The sequence below is a fragment of the Morus notabilis genome, unplaced genomic scaffold, assembly GCF_000414095.1.
Source record: "Morus notabilis unplaced genomic scaffold, ASM41409v2 Scaffold469, whole genome shotgun sequence".
Taxonomy (NCBI): Eukaryota; Viridiplantae; Streptophyta; class Magnoliopsida; order Rosales; family Moraceae; genus Morus; species Morus notabilis.
In genome coordinates this window covers 153,567-168,837 of record NW_010362470.1, presented here as the reverse complement: position 1 = coordinate 168,837, position 15,271 = coordinate 153,567, and the positions used below count along the sequence as shown (strand labels likewise).

Below are 15,271 nucleotides of genomic sequence, written 5' to 3'. Positions count from 1 at the left end.
GTGTGGAGGTAATTTTTTTTTTAAATTTAATACAAAAATATGTTAAAAAAATGTTAAATGTGTTCAAATTTTGTAGTCTATGTTCTGTAATCAATGTCTTAAGTTTAATTTAAATTGCAATTTGTTTTGTAATCAATTTGTTTTGTTTTATTTTGGTCCTCCGGTTCGTCTCATCGTGAGCTTTTTATTGATGGTGGTGGTGGTTTTGGTGGTGTACGGTGTAGTGACTCTATTTGGATAGATCTGAACTGATTAGGAGCTTGAATACCGATTAGACGGTCTCCTTTCTCAGGGGAGTTTTCCGCTTAGTGGCTGACATTTCTTCGATGGCTATCTTCCTCAATAGTACTTTAGCCGGACGCCCTTCACCGGAAATTTCTACCGGCGGTGGTCGGAGTTAGGAGTTATAAAATTAAGCGAACTTCATTTTAACTCCTTAGATGACCATTTTCATGGTATTTATCACTCGCACTGATAAAAACCTTCATAATAAACCATATGATGCCAGCTTTAATGATCACTTATGATACTTTAGATTCAATTGTAGATCTTTATACCTTTCAGAATAGTAAGATATACTTTCTATACTCCTAATCACAATTATGCTTGATATAAAGTAAAGTATCAAGTACCTTAAAAGTTTAGTAGAAATTTTACGCGGTAGTTACTACCTCAAATGTAATTTATTGACTTTATACTTGATTCTGTTTGCTTCTAAATCCCATCAAAATATGTATCCTAGGTACTCTTTTTCATGAGATCTTTCACAAAAAGGTTTATAGTCATAATAGTAGTTATCTTTTGAGATCACATACTTTTTTCAAATAAAAAAATCTATTAAGGCTTTTAACATCAAGAACAAATACAAATAAAATACATGTTTTCGTGTAGTTGCTTGTATTTTATACAACGCACTCATGTATTAGATTAGATGTAGATTCATTAGAATCTCAATATATCACTAATTTTTAGAATCTTTCATCAGATATAATCAAGTATTATGCCATAAAAGAAAAGAAACTCTAATACATAAGTCACTGTACTTCCGACATGCATAATTTCAATTTGTGTTAATCATTATTTAGAGTACAAAGTAATTTGTATTTTAAGACAAATTAAAACGAACATTTAACATCATTATAAACAAATTATAACGTTTTTCGTAAAGTTTTTTATTTTTTATTTTTTATTTTTTTTATTTTTTAAAGAACATAACATTTTTAAAGTAAATGTAAAAATTTTTATTTAAATATGAATCATACTAATTTCAAGCTTAAACCAAAATGATAAAAGAAAAGATTTCAAAGATAACGATTTTCATCATGTTGGAAACACAATCATTGATATGAAAGCAATTTTTTATAAATATAAAAAGAAAATTGTAATAACCTATGATTTTTATCATGTAAAGGAACAAAATATGAATCATATTTTCCCGTTTTAGTCATTCAACCATTCTTTTTTTTTTTTTAAGTAACAACATTATGAGTTTCTTTCGATGATTATTAATGAGTTCATAATAGTCATACCTGTAGTTGGTTCATTCATATTTCTTATAAAACAATAAAATGTGTTTGAGATGGGACCATAATCTGCCACATTGTCCATCCCTTAATTGTTTTTTTCTTTATTTATTTATTTAATGGGTGTCATCCCTTAATTGTAAGATATCATTGGAGCAAAAATTCATATTTAAGGGCATGTTTATTTTGCATCAAAGGGAAATGAAAGTAGAGTGATTTCCTTTCATTTTTAATGTGTCTACTTATAAAATCAGTAATAAAAATTTATTAAGCCCCACACAATATAGAGAATGAGAAAAGAGAATATCAATCCTTTACATCTCTTTAGTATTGATCTATTGTCAAAAGAATTAATGAATTACAATATAGTGATGACATTAATAATATTACTATTTTTAATTTTAATAAGCACTAGAAAGGGGGATGAGATTGTTTTGCCATGTAATAGTCAAATAAACACTTCAAAGAAAAGTAATGATCTTTAATCTTATTATTTTTACTTTTCTTTTTAATCTCATTACTTTTACGGTTTGGTAAACTTCAGAATTACTTTTACATTCTTTTACGGTTTAATAAACTTTAGAATTACTTTTTCCATTACATTCCTTTACGAGTAAATTCGGTTTAGTAAACTTACCGAAGAGTACATTTCCACTGGGCAACACGCATCTGAACGATATAATTGTAAAATGAACAAGGGAGAGAGATTAATGGCATGAAAGAAGACATTTTATTTCTCTGTCTCCTCCGATAACATTTTTCAGTAATTTCTAGTGATTTGCAAAACTCAATTGTCCTACTCTACGAGTAGAACGTTCTAATATTTCTTCGTTCATGCTTCCTGCCGAGTAACAAAAGACGAAAAAATACATCAAAGAACCAAACTAAAGAAAAGATCGGTTCTAGTAAAATATATATATATATATATATATATATAGAATACATGTATATAATTCTTGATTCAAACAACCAAGCTTGTCTTTGGTTCACAATTTTGCACTGAACTTATCTTTCAGCTCTTCAAGCTTGCCAATATTCAACTGGTGCCTTTGGATCCCCGGACACCTGAGCTTCTACAACAGGTTCAGTTGATGACATTATCCGGGCGAGCCCTCATCGAGGCGCAGATGAAACCTGAGTAGCACATTTATAATCCCTAAAAGCAATTCTGTGCCACCATCAGTGTGACTAATTAAATATTACATTCATCAGTATATACATGAAACTCAAAATGCGCATGGTGGCACACTCTGATACAAGGGATGTCTGCAAAGGTACAAGGCCATCTGAAGAACCCTAATATATATCATTTTAGAGACAACACAGCTTGATCATATCTGCAGGGTTCTAGAAATAAAGAATTATGCCAGGACGACCTTCCACTAGAAAGCAGACCATGAATCTGTCAATCGAGCGCAAATTCCGCATGGCTTCAAATCAGTTGCTGATCCACCTCCTTTTTCTAGCCGGTCGTTCTTGTTTAATCTCGGAATCAGCCAGAGATCCGCTTTTGGCAGAAGGCAGTGCTTCACTCTCCAACTTTTTGACTGCCAATGCATCTTTATCACTTGGCATTGGCAGCTTGAAACGCTCACTTCGTTTCTTCAACTTCTCAACTGTGTCAAGGTGCCGATCATCCAACAGTCTTGTGTCACCATCCTTGGCCTCCAGATCAGTGCAATCTTTCTCTTCAGCCAATGAATGTTGGATATCAACAGTCTCAACTGGCTTGGAAGGTTCATCCGAGATTTTTCTTCCTTCTAGAGATCCACTGTTATTCCCATCCATCTCCTTACACTTTTGGGTAGATGACGACTTGCTCTTGATAGAGAAATCCCTCTCCTTATGGCTTGTCCAACGTTCCAATTTGGACCGCCCTCTTCTTAAATCTTGCTGCTCGTCGTCAGAAGAAGCCTCTTCCTTTTGTTTTCTGGAAGACTGATGCTGCGCTGGATTATCACGCTCACCAAAGCCTTTTTCAATGCTTCCCTTCAAAACCTATAAAAAAAGCATAAGAAGTAATAACAATAAAAAATAGGAAGAAAGACCGACTCGGGCAAAGTTTTGAAATTGATCAAGACGCAAGTGAATAACAAAAGAAAAAAAAAAAAAAAAAAAAAAAAAAAAAAAAAAAAAAAAAAAAAAAAGAAAGAGAAAAATTAGTCATCTCATTAAGTTGATAATTCTCTTTCTCGTTATCCTTTCCCCCATGGTGGTAAAAATAAGTTAATAAATTCAAACTAATAATAATAATAATAATAATAATAATAATAAAAAGAAATCCTTCCACATTCCACGGCCGGAACCTCAAACCTTTCACTTGGACGGAAAAACATAAAGTAAATGAATGCAGTTAAAAGCAAGTTTTCATCAGCAAAGATTACCACATCCAAACAACGAAAAAACAAGAAACCATTTCATCATCCACCAATACCGAGAGCCTCTTAATGATATAAATCAATCACAATCTACCTATCTGTCAAAAGATCGCTTTTAACAATGACAAAGTATTTATTTACATAATAAAATAGTAATGCAGTACTAGGGAGAAAAACTATCATTATCAACTTATCTATAAAAATAATAAGCATCACTTTCAACAAATCACAAGTTAATTGTTAGCATCACGTTTCGTGATGCAGTACTAGGGAGATCAAATATCCCTTTAGTCAGCACATGAAACGAAAATTGCCCGCATTATTTATTTAGTAAGTTGGTTTGGCTACAAAAGTCGTCTGCCTTTATGCATACACCTTAATCCAGCTAGCAGCAGTTTAACAAAGCGGAACAGGATATCATTCACACATGTCAAGCGAAGGATTGGAACCTTCAGTACAGGTTCAGGGGATAACAGACTCCAACTTCCCAGGTTCCAACATAATAAATTTGATTCCTCTAACAATAAAAATAAAGCTTTCTTAAGTTTTTAAGTGGTCAGTGCAAATTGCATGCCCAAAAAACTATTACTTGAGAAACTGGCCAGCATCGGTATAGATTTGATGACAAGTAATACATATGCCCTCTTATTTACCAATCCTTTAATCTCACCAACTAATATGACAATGCCATGTCCAATAGTCTCTATCCCATTCATCCAACTGCCCTGCTAACTCTGGTACGTCGGTGGCTTGAGACTGCTGCATAGCAGCTGCCATGTTAAAGTTGGCGTGGAACAGAAGTGGTTCAAATGGGCCCCTGATGTGCTAACTGGCATGCCAGTGCCTGGTGTTAGAAAATAGTATACATGTTGAAGACAGTAGGTCTACTCACATGGATAACACAAATAGTCTGGGGGAAGTCATTAGTCACTGTCACACAAAGGGTACCTGGATATGTAATTACTAATTTGTTCCCAAGTCTTTCATAAGACAAAAGTTCTAATCTTTTTGATTTCTAAAGAAGAAATCATCCTACAAGTAACATTTAAAGTTCTTGTTCAACTAAATTATTATATTACTACTTTCACTTTGGAAAGTTTACTGGTATTACATTTTTTTATCTGAATTACAGGTATTACATTTTAGAAGCGATAACAACGCTGAATAAAACGATCCAGTTATTTCAACATCTAAATTACAGAGGGTCAGTGACCAGATCAAGAATTCATTTTTTTAAGAGTCCTAGATGAAGAACAAAATTAGAAAAAACAAAAAAAACAAAAAAAACCCTATAGCAGAATCTATGCTCCTCATGTTGAAGAGAGGGTGGGGCAAGTCACGAGGACAATGAGCAAAGGGAAATGTACTTGTTTTCTCCTTTGACTAGATTGGCTCACCTAAGTCTTAGTGGCTATTTCTGCTGATAAAAAGAATTATTACCATTACCGTTCTACAACCCCCCACAAACACCCACACACACATCACACATCTCACTAAACAGATTTATTTGTTCCAAAACAAGATTTAACCCCAAAATTTCCTCATCTAGAAAAAGCAACATAAACTTTCTTCTATTTGGGGTATTGCAGACTTCTAAAGGAAAATTTTATTCCTTTTCAAAGTTCTACAATCTTACATTCAAGCAAGGAACATACCGTCTCATTACTCTGACCACCGTGGTCTTCTTGATTTCTCTTGGAAGAGGCTAAAGTGATGTAATCACCACCCTCAGATTCTCTATTCCTCTTTGCGTTCTCTTTATGCTTTTTGTCTTGAACCTTTAGGTCATCAGAAGCATTAACAGAACGATCATTGCGAACACTTGGCCGTTCCAGTCTGGATCTTCTCTCCCCATTACTCACTTGATTTCCACGTGCATAAGCATCCTCACGTCCCCCATGACGAGAACTTTCATCCTCAGTTCTGTCCCTTCTTTTGGATGGCTCACCATGTCGAATTGTCTCTTTATATTGGTATTCCTTATCAGGACCTTTACTTTCATCCATAATCTTAGGATGGCCAACCCATCCTTTATCTTCTGAACTACGCCCACCCCTTGTAACGCTCCGCCCTTCATCTCTTTCTCGCTTAGGCTTGTTATCTTCATGAGGTTGTTTTAACCTCTGCCACTCTTCCCTTTCTCTCTGCCTCTCACTTCTCTCCCTCTGCAACCAGCTTTCATCTTTGTGCCTAACAGAGTGGTGATCATCAAGTCCATCCCGAAGTCTTTGCTGTCCATCTCTCTTCCGCTGATCCAAGACTTCATCCCTTTCTCGCTTTCGACGGTTGGTATTCTCCCTTTGGCCATGCATCATTTCCTCTTTGTTTGCATGATCCCTCCTCAGATGTTCTTCATCTTTCTTTCTCTTGCTGTGGTAATCATCCATATGTTCATATCTACCCTTCAAATTATCATCTCTTCCCCTGTAACGAGGGACAACATCTTTGTCATAATGAGCCCTGTGGCTGCCGTTATCCATCTGTTTTCTTGAATGGATAAGTTCATCTTTGTCACTCCTGTCACTTTCTCGAACCTTACTCCGATGCCTGGATCCCACTTCATCACCACGTTCTCTCTTCCTTGTTTCTTCTGTTCTAATTCTTCTATTATGAGAATCATCGTCTCTCCGTTGCCAAGCCCCATCAGGATTGTCCCTTTCCTTCCGCCTCTCAAACCCATCACTTCTCATGTGCAAATGAACCGAGCTAGGATCAAATTCTTTGTAAGGATAATAGTCCTCCCTCCCTTTTCCAACCATACGATTTCTTTCCAAATCTTGTCTTCCATCGCGGATTTTCCTATGGATACCCTGTTCCTTTTCATCAAAGTGTCTCTTAACATTTCCCATGCGAGTTGAATGCCCTTGAATAACTTCCTCCTCAATCCCGTCCCACCGCTTTGGGCAGTCCCTGCTGCTTCCTGATCTTGCTCTGCTGTTATCACTACTTCTGGCGGCCTTTGAGTCATCTCCATCATCAGGTTCTTTGTTGGAAGATTGTTCCACTTGAGAAATTATTTTCTGTTTCTTTGTTGTTCCATCCTCAAGAGTATCACTTACTGCTATTGTATTTGAAATTGTATCATCTTTTTCCATTATGGGGCTTCCATCTGCCGGCACAAGCTCGTCGTGATCATCAACATCTCTCGGCTCAACACTTGATTCATGGGCATCCCTAAAAGTGGCAGGAGATGATAGAGGGCTTTGTTTACTGTCCATGCTCTCAACAGAGTCTTCTGGCTCGTTATTAATATACTTTTTTTCCCTCGAATTTCGGCTACGAGTCATGCGGGGAGATCTGTCACATACTCTTCCCTGAGTTTGTCTGTTTCGTAGAAAAAGTTAAATGCTGTCAATGAAGTTTAGACATAATCTTATCAATTTAATAGATGACAAACTGATGAACATTGATGCAAATAGATAAAGAAACAAGGAAAAAAGCAATCATTAGGTTGAATATTGGTCATTACAAAGATGCAATAATAGTCCATACCTCTCATCATATCTAGCAGAAAGTTCGCCATCAGGATGCACTGAAACATGTGCACAGAAACCCGCAGTTCGAACCTGTGGTTCTGAAGGGAAGGGCAAAACTCTATCTCTATCAGGTATGTCATCACAAAATGGAGCCCTTGGTCCAAGTGGCTCTCTCTTTTGATCACTGTAAGCCTGGGGAAATTTGTCGGCGTACTCAGAGTCCACCACTGTGGAGTCTTCTTCAGCTACGTTCCCTCCAAAATCCTCCTTGGGTGTATCATTATCATTGTCTAGTCTGTTTGGATCATTATTTCCTTCAGAGGCATTATCATCTAGGGAGTCCTGCAAGACAATCTACTTACCCCAATACCAACCAGTTAGTCTGCATTCAATCCTTATAAAACAAATCAGGGAAATTTTAGCTTGAATTACCTCAATGATTGCATCTGAATCACGGATTCGAGGTGGTCGGGTATCTATGGAGGGGAGACGCTCACCATAACCACCTTCCACTTGTATTGCTCTACCAGTTGGCTGGCACAAAACAATTAAATTATTGAGTTTGGAATCTAAAACAGCAAACATTGACGATGCATATGGTATGGAGTGGGTATCTAATTAAAACAACAAAAAGTTAAGATGATGACAAACAACTGAAAAGGCAGAAAAATATATGATCCATCAATAGGAAACAACATATAATGAAAAGCAAAACATGAATGGGAATGTAAGATATTACATGAAAACAATAGAAGGGCGTAACACCCTGTACATACCAGTGGTGGCCGAACACGAGCTGACCCTTTTTGTATATCACCTTGTGCAACCTCAGGCTTTATAGAATTTGCATTTTCAGAAGGAACTTCTTGAATACCTGTTGCTGCTGCTAATTCTGGAGGCAGATCAGGATCATACTCCTGGAGAAAGCAATCAAAGATTTACCTTTACACCAAAGTGTTACATAAAAAACAAAACAGAACTATGATTTTGTAAAGCAAATAATTTCTAGAGATACATAAGCACTTTATCACCTGCTCTGCTCTCCCGCTTTCATAAACACGAATTTTGCTTTGCATCGTAGACTCCAAGCGGAGTTGTTCCTGCAAAAATAAAATAAAGGGATCTTCTTAATCCTCTTTTATATGCTAAACCTTTTAATGGTAAGGATAACAATTACCAGCTGTTTGCAATAATCTTTCCAGCTATCCTCATTAAGGCCAAAATTGAAAAAGTCGGATGTATCAACACCAGGATATTTCCACGGTTTTTCCTCAAAACCATCAATGTCAACATCAAATATAGTCCTGAAATCATATAGAATAAGTAATTATTAGAAATAACTTTCTACAAAATCCTTAAAAAATTAGCAAGTTAACACTAAAATAGTGAAACAAAAGAAGACCAATAACAACAATCGACAAAGCCTTAAAGACCCTGCAAGTACAGGGTAAAACTACATGTCAGGGGGCACCTCAACAAGTTTATTCTTTTAACAGCACTAAAGATAGCATTTAAAAGAACTGCGACCAAAGTAACCACTCAAAAGAAAAAGGGCAAATTCCAGCGTCAAACTGTTTGGCCAACAAAACAACAGATAGATAAACACAGGCCTGAAAAGCAGCAAATGACGGTGACATAGCAATCCTAGAATGCCTGATTAAGTAATTGATTACTAAATGACACTATGAACAAAGTCATTATACAAGTTGTATGCAACAAAGGAAATAAAATTACTTGTGTGAAGGAAGTGTGAACTCCAGTCCACTGCCAAATCCTCTCCCTGACGCATTGCCACCCCAAGCTGCGAAACCAGAATGAAAATTTTTCTGCATTTGTGTAGGATTTTTTACTCCCAATGGTCGCCAATCACCTCGTCCTCGACCAGCCATAGGACCCATGTTCACGAGTGGACGAACTTGACCTGGTACTCCTCCAGGGCCAGAAGTAGTTGCTCCAGGAATTGGCGCCGCACCAGGTCTCACATACTTCACGAAAACAAAATATAACTGTAAGGTTTATTTGCAAAAGACAACAATTCCAGCATATTTTCTTCAAAGAAATTTCTGCGTTTTATTACGACATTACTCTGGTAGAACTAATTGCATACAAAGCTACTAAAAAGTACTGTTAGTTGTGTTGCAAATGTAGAACAAATCACTAGAAGGGGAAGCGAAACGTAGGAAGAGAGTAAAATAACCTTTTAATGCAGAAAAATACTTGGAAGAAATTATCACATTTACAGCCATAGGGGAAAAAAGAACTTGTTATTAAAGAAAACTGACATGTACAGAAAGAGGGACCGCATGATATATATATATATATATATATATATAGAGAGAGAGAGAGAGAGAGGGATAATTAGGCAAAACCACAAGAGGGAATAGGATTAATTGTATCTGTGTAGTAATATTTCACAAGTTCTAACATGTGAAACACATTGCTATTCAATCAACAGTAGGAAAAACAAGGAGGTTAACTCCAACGATAATTATAGTTTAGAAAATTGAGAAACCAATGCAAGAAGTGCATTCAGCGATCTATTACTAAAATGACAAGCTGCTGGCGGCAAATGGAAGTTAAAAAGAAAATGCAACCATCTGTAGTCCTTTTCTCTTCTACGTAAAGTTTACATTTTTTTTTTTTTCAATTTCCCTCTAGTTTCTGTCCTTTGTAATTCGCTTTTATTTGCAACTCCGCACTCCGACTGTGAAAGCTTTTCATGATTAGTAGCTCATGGTAAGGTTTTAACATCATAGTTTTACTAGCTCTTGGCTACTAACGAGCTCATGGAAAACGTACCATTACCAATTGCAAAAAGAGCACTTGAAACAACTTCACACTTTTTAGCATTTATATGCATCTTATCAAAGCCCGGTAAAGTGTAAAAGATTGAACATAAAAAAGGAGGGATGAAAAACCAACTTTCAAGCATCGTGAAGCATTTATCCTCTGAGTATGAACTTCGATGGCTGAAGATATTCAATAAATTATTGTCCGATTAAAAAAAAAGAAAAAAGAAAGAAAGAAAGAAAGAAAGAAAGAAAGAAAGAAAGAAAGAAAGAAAGAAAGATCTCGGGGCATCAGAACAACAGCGTGTACTTGAGATTACAAAAGAATCTCAGCATGAAGTATGTTTCTTTTAGTTAAGTTAAACTAGTTAAATTTACTCCATCAGCAACTCTTTGTGGGGTGAAATTGCTTAAATTCCGCACTGAATAGCCACTGCCATTTCATGAATTCACGTTGCATATGCCGAAGTAAATACCATTAATGTTGTAAAAGAAAAAAAAATAAAAAATAAAAAATAAAGCAGTTATGCCATTCATATTTCACAAATAATTACAAAAGCCCAAATCAGCACTCTAGTTTCTCATCATCATCATCAAAAGGGGAAAACAAACCCCATATGTACATACAAAAGAAAATCCCCTATCCCTATTTCAAGCAACAACATATCGAGACACTAACCTTAAACTGAGAATGAAACGGGTGGAAACCATGATTGCTGTAACCAATTTTTGATGCCATCGCGCCGCCCACGCCGGGCTTTCCAGCTTCTCCCATCTCCTTCCTCTCGCCATCCGCTGCCTGCGCCGCGTCCTCGCCCCAATCCTGCTCTTCCATAGCCTGATTGGGGTCGCCATCCGCCACGATAACGAGCCCGTCTTCGTCTTCATCGTCATCGTCGTCACCACCAGCCATTCTACCCCTCTCCATTCCCATGTGACCGTGGTTGTTATCGTTCAGAACTATCTGTAAATCGTCCTCGCTATCATCGCTGTCCCAATCATCGCCGCCATCAACTCCATCGCCGCCCAAACTACCATCCCTTCTAGAAGCTTCTAGATTTTCTATATCAGTCGTCGCACGAATCGGAAAGCTGCTCTCGAGCCCGGGAATCACCGGCTCCGAGCCAACATCCTCTTCAATCCCCAAATTACCTTCCTCGATATCAAAAGTCACTTCCTTTTCAATCGAATTCTCGTCTTGGCGTCGAATTCCGAAGTTTGAATTCGAATCGTCCGTTGTTCCGCGGTCCAATTTCGCGGCATCTACGGACAAAACCGAAATTTTGGCGGCGGAATCGGCCGTAACGGCGGGAGCTAGGGTTTCAACAGGATTGGAGCTGGGGGCTCCGAAAACGGCGTCGTCTTCGTCGTTCTGAAGATTGAGATCGATTGGACGGCGAAGAGGTTGCGGAGCAGCGGAAGCCTGGTGCGGCGGCGGAGCAGAGGAAGACGACGAGGAAGCGAAGGGGCGAAGAACGTCAGTGTATAGATCTCCGAACTCATCGTCGTCTTCCATGGGAGATAGAGAGAGAGAAAGAGGGGACTTTTACAAAGAGAGTTTGAGAGAGAGACGAAGAAGAAAGGGTTTTGAGGTTTGCGGAGCCAAATTGGGGTGTAAATATTCAGGCTTTCTCTTGTTTCATTACTTATTCGCAAACCCAAAAAGTTAAAACTTATTTTTATTTTTATTTTTATTTTTTTTTTGAAAATTTTCACCCAATTGTCATTTGTTTTCAACAATGTCTATTTTCCCCTTTCAAAGCAAAAATTTAAAAATATAAGGAAAGATTAAAGGGAAATATTGAAAACCCTATTTCATTTGTTGAAGCAACAAGAGATTGAGTAAAAAAAGATGCCAAAGAAATATTTTATTTACTTTTATTTAAAACCCTACTTCATTTTGTTGAAGCAACAAGAGATTGAGTAGAAAAAGATGCCGGAGAAATATTTTCTTTGCATTTTTGTGACTGTAGTTAGGGTCCGTTTAGTTCGCTGATTCAAATTTTTAATTTGAGTTGAAATGTGACTTTATGTGAGAGCTTTTTACTGCAGTAAAAAAGTTAGATGTTACTGTTTTTGAGAGTTTTTTACTGTAATAAAATTTGAATTCTAAACTCGAATCGGTGAAATGAACAGGACCTTAATAATTAATGGGTTTTTAAACCGGATTGTCAGATTTGGTTGTACAGTTTAGAACTGAAAATGTGGCACTTTTTAGTTGGGTTGGATAGCGTTAAGCAATGTAGGCTTTAAAGTAAATGTACAAATTAGGCTAACAAAGGAAATTCTTGTGTAAGTGTAGGCTTTTTTGCTTTTTGTTTTTGTTTTTTTCCTTTCTTTTTCTTTTTTTTTTTCCACTCCCCTTAGACTATCTAAGATTCAAATATTTACCTCGTTTGTTTCAACAATTGAAACCAAATAATTCAATTCAAATGGTAGCCCAAGATTTAAATTGATATTTAGTAGAGAATTAAAGAAGATGGTGAGAAATAGGCATGATTAAAAAGACAATAAAAATAAATAGACCAACATTTATAATTAGTTAGTAAATAAATAGTGCTCTGTAAATTCGTATTTATACTAAATTAACATTTTAAAATGCGCTTAATTAAAAAGGAAATTAAATCTTTATTATGACTCTCTTTCCACACACTCTCTATCTCCCACTCTCTACACTATAAATACATGATTTACAAATAAACGCAATGTGTATTCTATTAGTAAATATTAGATTTAACGGGTAAATTCAAGATTTATGAAAGAATATAAATTGTGTTATGATGAAATCTAGGATTTACGAAAAACACAATATGTGTTCTACTTGTAAATCCTGAATTTACCATAAGGTAAATCCTAGATTTACAAGCAAAACTAAAAAAAAATGTTTATCTTATATTAGTAAAGTTAATATAATCTAGCAACAATAAATCATGTATTAACACTTTCAATTCAAAATTTATGTATGAAGACAATATGTATTTTGATGATAAATCCTAAATTTAATGTACAATAAATCCTAGATTTATGAACAGAACTAAAAAAATGTTTATATTATATTAGTAAAGTTTTAAATTTATCGTGTAAATTCCAGATTTACAAAACAATAAAAATTGTATTTTAATGGTAAATCCTAGATTTACACGGTAAATCCAAGATTAGAAAAAGAGAAAAAAAAAGAAAAAGAAAAAGGGAAAAATTTAGAAAAAAAAATTTTAGAACATAAAAGGCCTATTAATTTCTATACATTAGTAAATTAGTTATTTACTAACATAAATTTTAAATGCAAGTCTAGTTTCTACAATTTCCTGAGAATTAAGTGAAGGTCGTTCAAATCATTAACCCTAATTTAAATTCTTGATTTTAAAATTGACTCTCAACCCCTAAATTTAACAGTTTGAATTATTGTCTACAATGCAAACAATTTGCTTTTTACTTTTTCTCTCTTCAGCGTTAAGCTTAAAAATGTCCTAACTTCTTAATTTCAATTCAATTGAGATGATTTATTTTTCAATGTGTTCATAATGAAGAGCTGAACAAATCTTCATCCATATTGCATATCAAAATATATAAAATTTGATGCAAAACTCTAATGATAGTTTTCAACACTATCCAAACACAATTCGAGTGTTATATTCCCAATTCAAAACTACAATTTATAATTGTGTATCCAAACACCGGTTCGAATCACAGTTCAAATCACCACAATTCGAACTCTATAATTCAAACCAAATCATCACAATTCGAAAGGCGAACCAAACATGGCCTTCCCTTAGTACTAAAAAGTTGCGAAAAATGATATATCTATATATTATTTCTTTCCTTCTCTGATGCATAATATTATTTCAAATGTTAGACTGTCTTTGATGCAAATGATAACGCCAATTTGTATATTTGTTATTAAAAACTGTGATAATGATATATTTGACATGTTATTTTTATTTGCGCTCCTATGAATAATATCATTACAAATTTTAAATTTACTTTCTACCGTGATATTAAACTTTGTAAGTTGTAAAAATAAACTTTTAATTTAAAATAATTTAAAAAAATGTTAGTGTCACTGTTTCTGTCACTCTCATTGTCACTTTCTATATTCACTGTTTGACACGTGGACTCCACTAACATGATTAATATTTTAATAGAAAATGAGATATTGGAGTTTACGTGTCAAACAGTGAATGCAGAAAGCGATAAATAGAGTAATAAAAAGAGTGACGCTAACATTTCTCATTTGAAAAGGAAAATGTTGCAACCATTAAATGAAATACATAAACATATCAACTAATAATAATCAAATATCAGATTTGTCATATGCTATATTTGATGGTAAACTTACCACAAAGTGTCGCACATGACAAATTTAGTATAACAAATTGTTAGCATTTATGCCCTTTAAGGAATAAATGTAACAAAGTTATTTAGACATTTTGATATCAATAAAAGAATTATTTATTTATTTCATATATCAAGGATTGCCCTTTTTATGTTCATATTAGTTGAATTTATGATAAGCAAACTTGAAGTTTGAGACTGTAGCACTAAGTCTTTAGATTGTGTATATGATGTGAAGAATATGCAAAAGACATAAATTTAAAAATGATAGCTAAATAATATGATCCACAATCGAGAGAATAAAGTTGGACACTTTATTCATGTTAAGATTGTTATGTTCTCTACTTTCTTATGGAGACGGCTTGACTTGGTCGTCGGAGTAGGACTCCATAGGTAGAGATATAGATATTGTTTCATTAGTGGAATATATATTAAATCAAATTAAAGTTGAATTGTTTTAATTAATAAAACACTTCATTTTGACTAATTATATGTGATATATTTTAATCATGAGATGAAAATCTGCCTATGTATTCTACAATCAAAACAAACGTTAATTAGAGATTTGTGATAAAATGATAAACGAGTATAGGGCCTTTGAGCATTGTTACTACCCATATTAATCTATTTCAAAGAAACGTCAATATTTGTGATGAATAATTCAGAAACAATATCAAATGAAAACAAAATAAATAGAGCAAAAAAGATAAGTAGAATAAACTTCACTGTGGAGCTGCACTATGAATATGAATCAATACAAAGTTGGTGTTCTG

At 34.9% G+C, this 15,271-nt stretch overlaps 1 protein-coding gene across 2 annotated transcripts; it reads right to left on the bottom strand.

Moving 5' to 3' along the window:
• Positions 1–2,483: 2,483 nt before the first annotated feature.
• LOC21388911 (FIP1[V]-like protein) lies at positions 2,484–11,784 on the bottom strand. 2 transcript variants are annotated; one of them, XM_024168068.1, is made up of 9 exons: positions 10,846–11,784; positions 9,112–9,362; positions 8,555–8,681; positions 8,409–8,477; positions 8,154–8,294; positions 7,810–7,911; positions 7,394–7,731; positions 5,557–7,225; positions 2,484–3,521 (listed from the first exon to the last, which is right to left on the bottom strand). In XM_024168068.1, the coding sequence occupies exons 1-9, from the start codon at positions 11,680–11,682 to the stop codon at positions 2,961–2,963; spliced, it is 4,095 nt and encodes a 1,364-aa protein (XP_024023836.1). In that variant the 5' UTR covers positions 11,683–11,784; the 3' UTR covers positions 2,484–2,960. The 2 variants fall into 2 exon arrangements, with proteins under 2 accessions (XP_024023836.1, XP_024023837.1); XM_024168069.1 differs by lacking the exon at positions 2,484–3,521 and adding an exon at positions 4,220–4,730.
• Between the last annotated feature and the right edge of the window lie 3,487 nt (positions 11,785–15,271).